The sequence below is a fragment of the Mus caroli genome, chromosome 3 (genome assembly GCF_900094665.2).
Source record: "Mus caroli chromosome 3, CAROLI_EIJ_v1.1, whole genome shotgun sequence".
Classification (NCBI taxonomy): Eukaryota; Metazoa; Chordata; class Mammalia; order Rodentia; family Muridae; genus Mus; species Mus caroli.
Window position 1 is genome coordinate 145,224,925 of NC_034572.1, and position 17,238 is coordinate 145,242,162.

The window sequence follows — 17,238 nt, forward strand, 5'->3', positions numbered from 1 at the left end:
AAAAGAAAAGAAAAGAAAGAAAAGAAAAGAAAAGAAAAGAAAAGAAAAGAAAAGAAAAGAAAAGAAAAGAAAAGAAAAGAAAAGAAAAGAAAAGAACAGAGAGAGAGGGAGAGAGAGAATATGAGGACTGGAGAAAAGTGGTAAAATGCATGTCCGCCATGTATCAGACCCTGGGTTTAATCCCCAGGGGACAGAAAGGAGGAAGAAGGAAGAAAATCCACAGTGGGACTAAGGACCATCTAAACAATTATTTAAAGTACTTGTTAAAAGCAGTCTCTGGAGTCAAGTTGTGATGGTTTGTTTATGCTCAGCCCACAGAGAGGCACTATTAGGTGTGGTCTTGTTGGAATAGGTGTGTCACTGTAGGCGTGGGCTTTAAGACCCTCATCCTAGCTGCCTGGAAGTCAGTAGTCTGCTAGCAGCTTTCAGATGAAGATGTAGAACTCTCAGCATCTCCTGCACCACGTCTGCCTGGATGATAAACGACTGGCACCATGTTCCTGCCTGGATGATAATGGACTGACCCTCTGAACCTGTAAGCCAGCCCAATTAAATGTTGTCCTTAAAAGAGTTGCCTTGGTCATGGTGTCTGTTCACAGGAGTAAAACCCTAAGACAGCCTTGTTGGATTAGAATTCTGGTAATGCCACTCACCAGTTGTGTGGCCTGAGATCTAAACTCTATGCCTCAGTTTCTCTATCTGTCAGTGGGGTTAATATCGACTTTGTAGGGCTGCCATGTGGATTAAATAAGCTAAGGCACTGTATTTAAATATCACTGACACTGTGAAGATTAAAGGTGTCAGATACCTTTTATGATTTTATTATATGAAATCCAACAACTTTCTTTCAGAAAACAATCATGTCATGTATAACACTGTTATTTATAAAATTACACACACACACATATATGCAAAAAAGCTATGTTTGGCTCTTTCCGAATATTCCTGTTAATATATGCTATTTACAAACCTGGATTCTGTTCATCCCAGCACTTGAGAGGCAGAGGCAATTCATCTCTGTGAATTAAGAGGCCAGCCTGATCTACAAAGTGAGTTCCAAGAAAGTCTAGGTTGCTATGTAGAGAAACCCCGTCTCAACAAACAAACAAACAAAAAACAAAAGACAAAGCAAAACAAAAAAGCTACAAATGTCTCAAGGATAAAGACACAAGTATGTGTGTATTTATTTATGCTCCTGGTTTCTAATGTCAGCTCTGCCACTTAACCAGGTAAAGCCTGCTCTAGAGTTAAACTTAAAAGATTATTATTAATCCAGGTGTGGTAGTGTAAACCTTTAATTCCATCAGATGCAGGAGACTCTCTATGAATTGGAGACCACTCTGGTCTACACAGTGAATTCCAGGACATTCAGGGCTATGTAGATAGATCCTATCTTAATGGCCCCTCACAAAACAAAAGCAAAAAACAAACAAACAAAAATTTAAACACTGAAATGTATGACATATACATACAAATTTTGCACTATTTTAAGCTATACAAACTATTTTGCTATTAGTGAAAGACTACTGATAAAAATCTCCATTTACTCTAGATTTCAGTTTGCAAAAAAACATTTATCAAAACAAGTAAGTAACTGTCAGACTGATCTCAAAGGACTCAGATACCCTCAGGTTTTCATGTCTTAAGCCAAGATTCCTTCAGACTTTCATGTCTGAATTTCTGACTTTTCTTACACCAAGAAACTCTTCTAAGCCTTCCTAATAATAGCAATTATATAATTGCTGTTTGGAAAATATTTTCGTATGCTCTCTGATATGGATGCATATATATGTGCACATGTTGGTATTTAAGCAAGAGAAATTTTCATAATTATGGCCCAACAGTAAGCTATGGTACTCTTTTCAAGTTTCTTGTTTTATTTTTATTGTGCAACAGTGTCTTCACGCTATAATGCAAGTGGGCTCTGAACTTATAATACTGCTGCTTTAGCCTCCTGAATGCTAGAATTACAGGCAGGAGCCAAGAGACCCAGCAGCTGTGATAACAACATTTAAATAAACATTGTTCCAGTATTAGCATAAAGAGTAAAGAACACGGGTCTCTGTCTCTTCTACTACTTTTCCTATTTTGGGTGTATCTAAATTATTCTAAGAAATCAAACTACTAGTCGTCTAATAATGACCATATCTTATTTGTATGTATTATACTTTCCTTAAAAGCTTGTAAGCACTAAGAGAACTGTAAGTTTGGAACTCACGCTTCAAATTTCTAACCCTGGGGAAAGGCTTCAGATTTTCAGAGAGGCTAATATAAATAACACCTATCATGGTTTTATATAATATAAATAACACCTATCATGGTTTTATATAATATAAATAACATCTATCATCTTTTTTGGTTTTTGGTTTTTCAAGACAGGGTTTCTCTGTATAGCCCTGGCTGTCCTGAGGCTCACTTTGTAGACCAGGCTGGCCTTGAACTCAGAAATCTGCCTGCCTCTGCCTCCCAAGTGCTGGGATTAAAAGGCATGCACCACCACGCCTGGCTTCTATCATGGTTCATGGTTTTAATTGCAGCTTTATTTTAAAGGAAAACAATGTAAAGAGATTTAAAATCAGTCAGCTCACAGGCAGCTTTACCACAGCAGCAGGGATCTGATCCTCTTCTCCCTCTCCAGGAACGGGCACACAGGTGGCATCACCTCCCCCCCCCCACACACACACACAAATAAATAAAACATAAATCTTAGTTTTTGAAAAAAGCTTCTTTAAAATGACTTTGTGTGTATAAGCACTTACTGCCAAGCCTGAAAACCTGCTTTAATCCCTGAGACCTACATTACAGAACTAAATCCTGTAAGCTGTTCTCTGACAAACAAACACACAGTGACACACACATACCCACACATGCACACAAACACAATTTTTTTTGGGGGGGGGGTTTGGAGACAGGATTTCTCTGTATAGCCCTGGCTGTCCTGGAACTCACTTTGTAGACCAGGCTGGCCTCAAACTCAGAAATCCGCCTGCCTCTGCCTCCCAAGTGCTGGGATTAAAAGGTGTGCAATACCACACCCAGCATAATTTTTGAAAAAGAAATGTGGTACTCAAGCAGGAGGGGTCAAGGACACCTACAGAAGACCTACAGAGACAACTAACCTGGGCCCATGGAGACTCAGAGACTGAACCACCAACCAACAAGCATTCGGGGGCTGGATTTAGGTCCCCTACACATTTGAAGTAGATGAGCAGTCTGGTCTTCATGTGGGTCCCCTAACAATAAGAATGGGGGTCGTCTGCTGATCAGGCCTCAGTAAGAGAGGATGTGCACAGTCCTGCTGTGACTTGATGTCCAGGGTAAGGCAGTACCCACAGGGAAGGGGAGGGGGTGATGGGAGGAAGGGTTTGTGAGGGTGGGGCTGCCATGGGGATGTAAAGTGAATTAATATTTCAAATAGCTTGTGTAGCACAGAAGAAGCTCTAACTTCTTATTGCTGAAAAAGGGAGAAAGCTGTTTAATTGGTCATTCAAATATTAACGAACAATTTTAAACCTGTGATATTTATTTTTTAGTTTTCTTAGCAAAGTAAAGTGATTTTTGAAAAGTTTTATTAATGTTAATATTTTTAACTATCTAAAAAACATTTCTAAAACAACCCCAAAAAGATCAACAGGAGATAGAAGGTTACCAGACGTGATTCTCAGGAGACTACTACTGTCTAGCTTGTCTAAGTACTTTATCACCACAGGTATGTAATTCCTATCAATTTTTGATAATGCTATTGCTTAGTTTTATAATTTACCCTAAAGTATTTCAGAATATATACACTTAAACTGATTCATTTAATTATCTTTAAAAGAGATATAAGGTAAATTTTTAAAAATTTAAAGAACAAGCCCTTTTAAAATAAGGTAAAAATAAAATTGCTTTAAGCAGCTGATTTTAAAACTACTAGAGAAGGCAGGTATGGTGGCACACACCTTTAATCGCAGAGCTCTGAGTCTGAGGCCAGCATCATGTATCTATATAAGTTCTAGGACAGCCTATGTAGACACAAAACAAAATTTACTAGAGTTACTGCAAAATACTAATCAGAAATATTTTGTGCTTCAAAACTTTCTTGAATGGGAATAAATTAATTTTTATTTGGGGGGAGTATAGAACTAATTTATTCATACTATAATATTTAAATGTTTCCAAGTGGGCTGGTGAGATGGCTCAGTGGGTAAGAGCACCCGACTGCTCTTCCGAAGGTCCAGAGTTCAAATCCCAGCAACCACATGGTGGCTCACAACCATCCGCAAGGAGATCTGGCTCCCTCTTCTGGAGCGTCTGAGGACAGCTACAGTGTACTTACATATAATAAATAAATAAAATCTTAAAAAAAAAATGTTTCCCAAGTAACAATTAGGCCTTCTTTATTATTCTCTTTTATAGGAAGTCACCAAAAATTTACTAGTAACTCCAAAACAAAAAGAGAGCTAGTATACTTTCTAGCATCTTGTGATCTACTTTATAGTGTTCCTGAGGCTAGGGAGGAATCTTAGTGGGTAAAGTGTTGTGAAGATTCCCAGCATCCACATAAAAGCCAAGTGGCATGTGTGTGTAAGCCCAGTGCTGAGGAATGTAGGAGGGGCTTCAGAGATGGCGAATTGTGGGCGACTGATTGCTGGCTAGCTAGGCTGGCTCAAACAGCTAGCTCCTAGCTCCAGGTTGAGAGACACTGCCTTAAAAAATAAGGCTGAGAGTGATAGAGGAAGACATTCAACATTTACCTCTAGCACACACACACACACACACACACACACACACACACATTTTCAAGACCAACTTATGTGGCCAAAAGAAACTGGGATTTCTAGACTGCTTTAAATGTGCCTTGATTCACTGATATGTGCTTATAACACTATATTAAAAAAAATCACTGGGAAAAAAATCAGCATATGAATTACCAACAAGACACTTTTCACGCTTTGGGGGGTTAACCCTTGGAAATCAGTGTTTATCCACATTCACGCAGCACCTCTTCCACCATGCTCATGTGACAGCTGCGGCAGACAGTGTAGGCTATTGAGTCCTGATAACCAGTTTTCAGTCTCATAGCCTATGAACTTAAATCTATCTCATACACATCATCTCACATACATACTTGGGAAAGTCTCTTAGGAGACTATAAAGAATCCATTTTCAGTCATAAAAAGCATTTCATATCATTTAAAAAAAAAAAAAAGGATGACAGGTTCAAAGGTAGCGGTGATGCTTGTGTTTACACACGCTCAAAGGTTGGGGATTTACCTCAGTGCATGCGCAAGAACATGTTTGCAAGAACAAGGTCCTGAGTTAGGTCTGTCTGGGGCAAGGGAGAGTTGGGGGTGGGGAGAGACAAAATTATAAGCTAAACAACATAAAATAAAACAAACAAACGATGTAAGTACACATGCTCAGACAAGAAATACACACATGATGTTCAAAGTAAATTAACACTAAGAAACAAGTAGGCACGGTTTTAACTTTCTTCAGTTCTAGAGGTTTTTCCTCATAAACAGGCAGAAAAAAAAAATTTAACTGGTTGGAGAATACCTTAAATCCCAGCATTCTGGAGGCAGAGGCAGGTGAATCTTTGTGAGATCAAGGACAGTTTGGGATACAGAGGGAAACCCTATCTTGAAAAACCAGACAGTGGCAGGTGTGTGTGTGTGCCTGTGTGTGTGGTGGTGGTGATGGTGGTGGTGGTGGTGTACTTCTAAGAGAAGTGGTATACAGTACAAGGAAAGAAGCATTTATCACATAAGGAGAGGCAGGTAGAGGTCATGGGGCTGCCCCATGGGAGCATGTGGCTCTTGCCCAACACTGTGACCAACTAACTACCCAGCAGGATGTTTAGCTTGCTAACTATTTGCAGCTATAAAATGATTTCATTTTATGAGTACCAAATTTTACTAAAAATCACATTACATCCATGCCCACATAATCAAACTGATGCTACTAAGGAGACTTAAGCACAATTCAGACGTATTGACAGCTACCAGAAGTACTGTAATATTTATAAAAGTGAGCAAACGTATCCTATAGTATTCACCAACTGCTACAAACTGGATGGCTGAGTGCTTAATTCCAACTATAATGAGCTCAAACTACTGTTTTCACCTACAGAGGGCACAGATTTAAAAGATTAAGATACCAAAAATAATTGAGATAGTAATGGCATAAATGATTTTAAAATATAGTCTTTATTGGGCCAACAAGATGACTCAGGTAAAGGTTATTCCAACCAAGCCTGATGACCTGAGTTCAATCCCCAGCACTCGCACGATGGGGGGAAAAGTACTCTCCCCAAACTGTTCTCTGACCTCCAACATCATGCACGCACACGCACATAATAAAAAATTAAACATGCAGTCTTTTCGTTAACTGTACTACAGTCAGTTTATCAATACAACACTTATGATCCCCCACTAGATCATTGTGTGCATTGTGAAGGATAAACGGGATAGAAGGCACACAGCCACTGGCCCACACACAGCCACTGGCCCACAAGATCTCCACTGTAAATGCATGAGGAACTTACTATCACTCCTCTCAGCAGATAGAAAGTTAAACCCAGGGCTGATGGCCAGGAATAGCTAAAGTATGTACTGACTGGACGTTAATGGAAAATGCTTGCTGACCCCCATACTATACAAGATATCCCTCATAAAAGGACTTTTTAAAAGCACTAAACAAAAAACCTGCGTTTTGCAAAATTCCTTTTATGCTTTATATTTTAAACCCTCATAAAGTAAGTCAACATCTTTTTTCTTGACTAATGGTAAAAATAAAATTTGTAGACTGACTCTCAACCTGGCCATGCCTACCAAGGGGGGTATATAATATATACAGGAATACTTGGGGTGTAAGCTGGCCTGTTCTCAAGAGGCAGTGTATGTGTTATAATGGTTCAGGAAGACTGTTTCATAATCATACTTCTTTGGTCATTTATATCACTCATCAATCCTGACCATAAATGACTGGCCATTTCCCCCAAATCAAATTTACTTCCTATAACTGTGGCAGATGCTGAGTTAGCAAATTCTGAATCATTATTCCTAAGGGAAATAAAGGTTCCTGCTAGCCTCTGGTCATATTTTCACCAACCACCCCAACACATAACTTCCTTTTTATATGTATTCCTACTTAAAGATTCTTATTTTATATTGTTGACTTACTGACATTAACTCATAGCCAAAAGTGGTATAACTCATGCCTGAATGCGCTTACCTAACACGTGTTTTCTCTAGTAGGTATATCATAGCTTCTTATACTTAGAAATATAAGCACTTCAGCATTGTGCTTGGGATCCATTTAATGGTGAAATTGATTAAAATAAAAATCAACGAAAGTACAAAAACAACAAGAATGCCATACATACTAAATAAACCTAAAAGGATTTACTTATAGTAAATCGCTAAGACAAGAATACAAAAAACCTGAAGGTGCAGAAATGGACCTGCACCCAAACCCCCCACTCACACAGAAGCGGCCAGGCTGTGCACATGTGCAATGGCAGATCCTGCATGCTGCTCATGGCAGGCTGAGAGACTTCAAGCTCCAGCTTCAGGAAGAGGCCTTATCTCAAAACGCAAAAAGAAAAAAAGAAAAGAAAGAATGAAAAAGAAAAGAGAGAAAGAAAAGGAAGAACCCCATTTTAACCTCTGGCATGTGTGCAGACTCAGAAATTAAGTGAATACATTTTTTAAAAAAGATTTATTTATTTATTATATGTAAGTACACTGTAGCTGTCTTCAGACACACCAGAAGAGGGAGTCAGATCTCATTACAGGTGGTTGTGAGCCACCATGTGGTTGCTGGGAATTGAACTCAGGACCTTCAGAAGAGCAATCAGTGCTCTTAACCGCTGAGCCATCTCTCCAGCCCAAGTGAATACATTTTTAAAAGAACACAAAGTCCTACTTGTCCAACTTGAAGCCAGTGCAGCTCTGCATGTGTGCATCTTCAAATGACCCCAAATCATCTAGAAAATTGATCTGGGGATGAAAATAAATTTGTGAAGTAGGCACATTCATAAATACAGAATTGGCAAGAAATGGGGATTAACTGTATAATGACGTGCCACTAAAGAAGAGAAGAGAAGAGGAGAGGAGAGGAGAGAGGCTTCAGAGCAACACCTGCACCAAATGGTATGCCTTTGATGTGTCTGTTATGTATAACATGTTATGTGTATCTTTCACTCCAGAAACTCTCCACATAGCTTAAGCTCCCCTTTGAGCCCCAGCCTCTGAGAGCTGTGCTGCTGTGGACCCTGGCTGAGGTTGGGCTCCTCCTACTCCACACTTATCACTAGCTATCAACTCTCACTCTACATAAATGAATGCATTTTCCACTAGATTTCGATCTCCTAGAGGGGTCTCGCTCCCTTTCTCTCCCTTCCTTTCCCCCTCCTGCCTTCCCTGCGTGAACAAGACCTTTGCATAACAGATAAACTTCTGCTGAATGAATGGACAGAAATGGTTAGCTACAGGACTTAAAGTAAGATGTGGATGCTTTAGAGACAGAGGGGAAATTTTAAATAGATTCTGCACAATTTTCCAAACAGCTAGATGTGCACATTAGGACTGGTATCAGATGTTGGTTTCTGGGCTGAATAAAGGTATGCACAAGTGTTACTAATCAAAGAGAAGTTAAGAATAAGGCATTTGAGGGTAAAGTCAAGTTCATTACATGCATGCTATGGTTTTGTTAATAAAGGCCTACTGACAACAACAGAAACCGCCCTAAGAGCTGATACTCTATAGAGAATAGGGCCATAAACAAAGAACTAGCGCTTTAGCATGTAGAGTTGGAGGCAGCACTGCCAGGTGCACTCAGTACTATCTGATCTAACAGGAAGTCTCCACTTGTGACTTGGTCAGGACTAAGCTCGCTCTTTACTCACGGTTAAAAACAGAGTCTAAGAATCAAGATGACCACAATGAGCACTCATGAAGTTATTCTATGTACTGTAACTTATGCTAGGAGTTAAATGTTTGCTAGACAAATGACCTATCTGCTCATTAGGCTTTTCCTATCCCAATCTTTAGATCCATTTCTAATGAACTACAGACCTGGACTACTTAGACTACTGGAAATAACAGGATGAGAGAAAATGCAGGATGCACAGAGTGACTCATGATTTCACTGACATCTATGCACTAAGAGTAGCTTTGCAAGGGTGGCATTTTTATTGTTTAATAGGCGTGCCCAGCTCTTTTATGGGACTGAAAAACTGAAGAATTACTGCATATCTACTATAGGTCAATCCTCAAATCAACATCAAGTTCAAGGCCAACCTGGGCCACACAAGATCCTGTCTTGCAAAGAAGAGATACAATGAAGACGAAGACTACACTTGACTCTGAGGCCGTCTGTATGTCCCTAGTTACTCCAACTAGAAATGTGTAAAAGTTAGAAATGGCTGTGCTCATCGTAGGAAACAGCAGCTTCAAAGTCCTTGTGTAAAAAGTTTAATTCCACTTTTCTCTCAAGTATGCATCTCTTTAAATATATTTCAGAATGAAATAAAACCAACTAATAAAAACAATACAAAAGCATAAAGAGAATCAGAAGGCAAATTCCAGAATGATCAGTTATAAATAAAAACGTCATGAAAAAATAAAATTCTACTAAAAACAAAGCTGTTATCTCAAGTGAGTCTTAAATCTCATATCCACCAAGCTTTACTTAAGGATTTATCTGGTAAAGAGCTTCAGTTTCCAAGTGATTTTTCTCCAGGAAGAAATGTTATAAAGGAAAAGTAGAGGCCCTGATTACAAAACCAAGGTGAGTTGAGTTCTACACATTGAATATTTTCCTCTGGAAACGTAAGCCTTTATTAAAATTAGTTTTATGATCATTTCATTAACTGTTCATTTTAGGACTCAAATTATGTCATTTTAAAAGATAATATCTAATAAAGTTCAGATAAAAAAAAGATTTATTTACATTCTGCCTCCTTAGCAATACAGCTAGAATCCTTAGCAAGACAACTAGAACTCATCTTTAGGAACTAGATGTTGAATATGTCAAGCACCAAGCAAATGTGATCAAAATACATGTGTGAAAATGTGAGATAGGTTTTGTTAATATTTTGAACATATTCAACATATTAGAAATATGACTTTATAATCGTACTATGACTGTATTAAAATATTTTTGCAATAAGAAAAAAAGAAATATGGTCCGACCTTGAATTACAAAGCTAATAATAGTTCTGGTAGACTATAAACTTTGTTACCTCATCAGGATATAGGTCAATGATGAGACTACTTGCTTGTATAGGAGGCCCTGGTTTTGATTATAACATGGCTGGGAATAAAGCTCTTTGACATTTTAAGGTTTTTGTTCATTTAAGCAGATAGTGAACCACGAACCAAGTAGCTTCACCTCACAAAACGTTTGGTGTCAGAGCTGACAGGGCAAGGAGTCAGCTTTCAAAGGGTGGATTCCTTTGAGTTCAGGGTAGCCTGGTCTATATATTGAATTCTAGGAAAGCCAAGGTTACAATAGGGAGACCTTATCTCAAACAAGGAACAAGAAACCCCAAATTACCTTCTCTGTGTGTATGTTTGGCTACCTCCAGTCTCAGACACTGGTTAAAATGCTGTTCTCTACCCTGTTCCAAGGTTATATTGTTAACTTATTTAAAATTTGCATATGTGCACAAGTGTATAAATCCACATATGCAGAGGCCAAAAGACCTCAGGTATTGTGCTATACCAGTCTCTGCCTTACTCAATCTATAGCTAGACTGGGTACCTAGTGATCTTGTCTCTGCCACCCACCAGACATAGTGTTAGGGACCTGTCAAATAACTGTGCCCAACTCTTTATGTGGATTCTGGGAATTTGAAACTAAGTCCTCAGACTAACGCATCAAGAGTTCTTACCTGATGAGCCATCTGTAAGGATCCTGAGTTTTACCAAGACTATTTGGACATGTGATTTAAAGTGTACTACAATCTATAGACTATCATTCCTGATCATGAGAATACCAGACGAATTAACATATTTTAGGTGTACCAAGTCCCATTTGCACAGCATCATATGATTCCTAAAGAGTTCAGAAATGCCTCTTCTGAGAATGACAAGGCAGGTTATGATCACTATGTAGATGAGAAATCTGAGACACAGATAGCTCAAGATAAAAAAAAAAAAAAGAAATAAAATATAGTTTAGGTTTTTCAAAACATTTATTTACTCAACAAATAGGCTGTCAACACAGTGCTAGGAACTGATACTGATGGGACAGACTCATTGCTCTCCAGTTCACACTTTAAGGGAACTAAGAAAATAAACACAGGACACAGATAAATGCTATAGAGCATGGTAATAAGTTAGTGGTTGTTGAATGGCATGAGTCACCGCAGTGGTCTTCATAGCAGCTGAACACATAAAACATGAATGAGGTGGTCAAAGCATGCATGCCAAGGGCTACAAGAGCATCTACGTAGAGGAGAGAGCAAGAATACAGACTAAAGTAGGGAAACCTTGGATAGCAAAGTAGACAAATCACTGGAGGAAGAGGAAGAGACCTGATTACATGAACCCTTTTCTAGGGAAAAGGATTTAAAGTGTAATTGGAAATGTATAGGTGAGACCTGTTTCCAAGAAATCATGAAAAGATGGATTGTAATTCAGTCAGAAAGAAGATAGATTTGAGCTATAAAAAGGTAGGTAGGGGTATGGTCCTTGGATAAGATCTGTAGTGGCTATTCCTGGTTGTCAACTTGACTATATCTGTAATGAACTACAATCCAGCATTGGAGGGCTCACCTGTAATCCAGATCTTAAGGCTGGAAGACACAAGTTTCTGACTTGGATCTTAGCATGGAGATCTTGAGGCATGGCGGCTAAGGCAAGAAGATCTAAGTTCAAGGTCAGCCTGGGACAAAACAAGTCCCCAGATCCAGGTGTGGTGGTGCACACCTTGTGCTGGAGACCTATATAATAAGAATATTGGAAGAGAGATTTACTCTTCATCTGCTTGCACTTGTACTTACTTGCCAGCACACCTGGTGGAATCTACTTCTACAGAAGACCAGCTGAAACAACTAGCCTCGTGGGCCGGAGCAACTACTAGAGCCTTGGACTTCCATTTACACCATTTACAGCTACCCACTGTTGGAGAGTTGGACTACCGACTGTAAGTCATCACAATAAATCCCCTCAGTATAGAGAGACACACCATAAATATTGTGACTCTAGAGAACCCTAATACAATACCCCTGTACGTAGAGTATGTTAGTTTTGAGTTCTGTACAAACGTTCTTAATTTTTTTTTTCAGTCAGGGTTTCTGTGTAGCCCTGGCTGTCCTGGAGCTCCATCTGTAGACCAGGCTGGCCTTGCACCTAGGGATCCACTTGCCTCTGCCTCCTGAGCGTAAGGATTCAAGGGCACAAAGCACCATCACCTGGCCAACTTTTTTTAAATTTTGAAAGATTATTTTATTTTACATGTTCAGGTGTTTTGTTTGTATGTGTATGTATGTACCTTGTGGGTGGTAGGAACTAAACCCAGGTCCTCTGGAAAAGTACCAGTGCTCTTAACTGGTGAGCCATCTTGACAACTCTCCTTACCTTTATTATTGTTGTTAGTGAAGCATAAACAAGAAGGAGCAAAACTAAAGTGCTCCCTTTTGGTCTGGGACTACAGTGATAGTAACTGGGCCAGGGCTGGAGCAGCAGGGTTAAGAAGTGCTGGACCTCATACACTGGCAAGAGTCAAGACGGTCAAGAAAAGGCAGGGGGCAGGGATCGAGGCGTGAACTCAGTGCCTGAAGATATTGTCAGTTATCACAATTGGTGGTGCTTAGGAGAGATGGGATTGGCACTGAGGGCAAGTAGTGGCCAAACATGCTGCGAGATATTGTACCATGCAAAGCATACAGCCAAGAATTACCCAGTCCAAAGTCTCTCAGCAGCATTGAGGATGACAAACCGTAGCCTAAGCTGATCCCAAAGTCTTCCATACTAGAATACTCACCTTCCAGGTATGCACAGTGTTGTGAAAAATGAGAAATGAAGGTCCTTTCAATATTTAGAAAAAACCTAAACGATGATAATTGGTTATAAGGGGAATAAAAAAAACTCTGAATTATTTCAACCAGACATCTAACTAGTATACAAATCTAATTAGTGAATAAAAACATCAATTACTGATGAGTAAATGCTATTTGCTGGGCAAACTTCCTCAAAACACGACTGAAATACTCTCATTAGCTAGTTTTCCTACATATTGCTATGATTAAATCTGTAGCCCAATACCTTTACTGTTTTTCTAAATCCACGAACATTCCTAGACATCTATCAACAGGTAAAACAGGACAAGCTGAGCTATCAAATGGCTAAGACAGAGCTGGTTTTAAGAAAATCATGCTGTTTGTAACCGCGAGCACCTGACTTGGTAACTGATAGTGGGTACTGGGCACATTAGTTTCCGGCTATCAGAAAGCCAGAGGAACATATTTCTCTCATTCTAAGATTGGTGTTAAGAAAAATGCTTCTTCGACTGAGAGGGGGTAAACGTCATACATTAGACAGTCCATTTTGCCTTTTTCTTAGCTAAACTGAGGGCAGGGATCATTGCGGCATACTAAAGTATAAACAGAGTAAGGGCTGAAGAACCCTCATTCACCGTAGTAATTGCCAGCATTAGGCTAGCATGGCTAAGACACGCTCAGGAATGGTCTGGAGAAATGTGGTTATCGGCATATATGACAAATATTAGAAACTGCCTGCAAAGCCAACTAGTCCAGAAATGAAAACTCAGACCATGACATTGATCTGGCTACCCGCAGGAGCGCGGGGGTGGGGGGACGCAGTAAAGCCGGTTTGTGTCAAGAGCATGACACGTTCTTGACATAAGGGGCACATGGTAAGCCTGGCCAAAGACACGCAACGCTAGGTGTCTACATACTGGATGTGCAACACTCACGTTTTTAAAGGACAAAGGGCGGTCATACTTTCACCATCCGCTCGCCCACACTATTTTACATAAGAGACTCAGTAGGTAATCGGCTCGAGAACTAAGGGCCCGGTGGTCTGAGTTCCTCCCCGCTTGTGACCGGCCCCGCTGGAGGTCACAGGCGGCGGCAGCTCGGCGTCCCGGAGCATGGTGGGCTCCCGCAGACGGTTCCGCAGCGTCGCCGCGGACGCCCCGCACGCCCCGCGCGCTCGGCCCTCGGGCTCTGCGGCCGCGCGGTTGCGGGACACTGTTGCGTGACGTCCACGCCCGACGACGTCAGGCCCCTCACTACGGAAACACGGAAGGACACTAGCTAGCTCCCTGATCCGCGACGGCCTTTTTTAAGTCCCCTGCAAGCGCGGGCGGCAAACTTCCCGGGTGCCACAGCCTCAGCCGCCGAGGCGAGGGAACAATGGCCCGCACTCGCGCTGCGAGGAGGCGTCCAAAGAGACCCTACTCTCGTGGGAGCCCGGTCAAGTCTCGCGATATTCTTCGCCGGGCGTCCTTTCTCAGTACCCTCCACCCCCTCTTCACTCCCCGCCAATCGCGCGTCAGCGCTGAAACATCGCGGGATTTCCGTCTGCCAGTCTCCGCCCCTTTACGGCACGATGGTCGTGCAAGAATGTGATAGAGCCTCGACGGCCGCCATCTTCTTCCTTTCTTAGCAGTTAACCGAGAGCGGCGCCTCCCTCCGCGAGGAAACGGCAGCGTGTGCTGTAGCGTGGGTATGGCCGACTACTCCACAGTGCCTCCGCCGTCGTCTGGCTCGGCTGGCGGCGGCGGCGGCGGAGTCGTTAACGACGCTTTCAAAGATGCCCTGCAGAGAGCGCGGCAGGTAAGCGTGGACCGACCGCGCGGCGGCTTCCCCTTCCCGACCCCCGAGAGCCGCCGGCGGGACAGGTCCGGCCCTGCTCGCACTCGCGGCTGCGGCCCGAGGAGATGGCGTCTTCTCACGGGGGGTCCCAGCGGCTCGAGGCCGAACCCGTTGTCGTAGTCTGAAGCCCCCCCACTCCCACGCGCTCTCCCCGAGCGTGGCCGCGGGGCCTCCACTTCCGCCCCGCGCGCGGCCTCGCTGCCCCGTGTGCTCTGCCTGCCTCGGCTCCGGTTCCGCCCGACACAGGCGCGTGGAAGGTTCTGGGCGCTCAGGTCACGGCTAGGGCAACAAGGAAGGGCCGGCTAGCGGTCCCCGCCGCTTCCCGCGCCGCCGAGCTCTCCACCCTCGCCGTAATTAGCCTAACGTTCCCCTCGGCGTTCACCAGCGAGGCTCTCCCCGGGGCGGGATCTGTGTGCGATCCACCAATCCTTTCCCCAGCTCCAAATGGCCCCGGGCCCATTCTTCCCCAGCCTTGAGTTTGAATCTGCCTCTCTCTTCCCAAATCGAAGCCTCCAACCTCTTTGTGCTACGTAGGGACGTACTGTTGCCTCGAATGGCAACCATTTTCCCAGATGAAAAGGGTTGGATAGCTAAAAGTCCTTGCATTTGACACCCCCCCCCCCCAATAATCTGAAAGTCTATGTCTTCAAGTAGCCCCACCCCCTCGACTTCTTTGTACCTTAAAAATGTATAATGTTGCCTTGCCGGGCGGGGTGGTGCTCGACTTCAGTCCCAACACTCGAGACAGAGCCTGGCAGGTCTCTTGAGTTTGAGGCCAGTCAGGACTGCCAAGAGGGACCTGTCTCAAAAAAAGTATGTTATGGAATTTGTCTGTAAGGTAAAATAAACCGTTATGGCTCTGTTGTAGTTGCTAGACATTAGCAGGCTTTTAAAGCCAGCTTTGACTATATTGGAAACTTACTTCAGGACCGAAAGATTACCGACTCAATCAAGGTTTATCAAATCTACCATAATACAGCAAGCACACTTATCTAGTGAATAGATACTGAAAAAAATATATTCATGGAGAGGGATTCCATGAGTAACGTGATTGGTGTATATAGGAGTCAGAGGACAACTTGTGGGAGTTGATTCTCCTTCCATGTAGGAGCCTTTGGTCAGGTGTAAGTTGTTAGGCTCAGGGACAAGTGTGTCTGCCTGGGCATCTGAGGAAACTTTTTGATGCAGGGCCTCGACCTAAAGCCTAGGCAGGTCTGAGGTTTAAGGCTTCCTGCTGAATTGTCTCTAGTATAGGTGTGCTCCACCTCTCGGCTTTGGAAGATTTTTAAGTGTGTGATTTGTAGTCTTGTGAGATAAAAATCAAACACCAGTGAGCAGACAGAGGATGCTTTGATTAATAAAGTAAACCACGGCAGTTACATAAATATTCATACTATGAGGCAGGCGCTGTACAGGATGCTGCTGGAAAAGGATGCCTCACTGAATGATGGGTGACATTCATATAGTGCAGTGAGAAGTGGGAGTCTGGCCAGCATAGACAAGAAGCTGCTGCTTGCTGTACAAACCTGTACAAAGATTGAGGGTTTCTGGAAGGACAGCTCTAAGAGGTAGTCAGCTAAGCATAGGATAGCATAGGAGGAGGAAAAAGGTGGGAATGTGAGAAAAACTATGGATAGATTCCATTGTTAGAAAGCAATGGCTGTGATAATACGAGTGTTTATTATAGATGATAGTATCTGTTACACCTCTAGACATTCTGGGTATGTAGAAATTCCATCAGAACCTTGCCTGTATAGGTAAGGGATTAAGGTCTCACTATGTAGTTCTGGCTGTCCTGGAGCTCACTGCCTACCTCTGCCTTTAGGACTAAAGGTGTGTGCCACCCATGCCCAGATGAGATTTTGTTTTCAAAATGAGTCTTTCTACCTCACCCTCCTGAATGCTGGAATGACAGGTCTGCCTACACTGATCCTGGCACACTTTTACTTTTTCTAAAAATTATTTTCTTTATTTACATTCCTGCCCACTCACCCCCAGTTCCTCACACCATTCCCTCTTCATCTCCCCACCTCTCTTCCCTGGGGCCTTGAGTCTCAAGGATTAGGTGGATCTTCTCCCACTGAGACCAGACCAGGCAGTCCTCTGATATTATATACATGCATACATACATACATACACACACACACATCACACATGCCAGGGAACTTGGACCAGCCCGAGTGTGCTGCTAGGGACGCTTTTTATAAGCTTGGTGCAACTGTGTCTTAGAGGATGAACGCACGCATTGTTAAATTTTCCAAAAGAAAAATTTGAAAGCTGCTGTGGACCCTGCCTAGGAAGCACTAGAAGTAGATTTGCACTTCCACCTGTAAAACTACTAAAGAAAGCATGGGCTGAAGTGTCATTACCTTCTTTTTTTTTTTTTTTTTTTTTTTTTTTTTAAA

At 42.2% G+C, this 17,238-nt stretch overlaps 2 protein-coding genes across 10 annotated transcripts in view; one reads left to right on the forward strand and one right to left on the reverse strand.

Moving 5' to 3' along the window:
- Window positions 1–14,574, reverse strand: part of Dnajb4 (DnaJ heat shock protein family (Hsp40) member B4) — a 26,950-nt gene extending 12,376 nt beyond the window's left edge. For all 3 annotated transcript variants that reach the window (XM_021158435.2, XM_021158433.2, XM_021158431.2), the window contains exon 1: window positions 13,930–14,574. The gene's annotated coding sequence lies outside the window, so the exon portion shown is untranslated. The remainder of the gene's footprint in view (window positions 1–13,929) is intronic.
- Fubp1 (far upstream element binding protein 1) overlaps window positions 14,506–17,238 on the forward strand; it is a 23,614-nt gene continuing 20,881 nt past the window's right edge. For 3 of the 7 annotated variants that reach the window (XM_029475381.1, XM_021158430.2, XM_029475382.1), the window contains exon 1: window positions 14,506–14,794. In XM_029475381.1, coding sequence (XP_029331241.1) covers window positions 14,687–14,794 — 108 coding nt within the window. In that variant the 5' untranslated portion in view covers window positions 14,506–14,686. The remainder of the gene's footprint in view (window positions 14,795–17,238) is intronic. The other 4 variants (XM_029475379.1, XM_029475380.1, XM_021158429.2 and 1 more) reach the window with 3 other exon arrangements.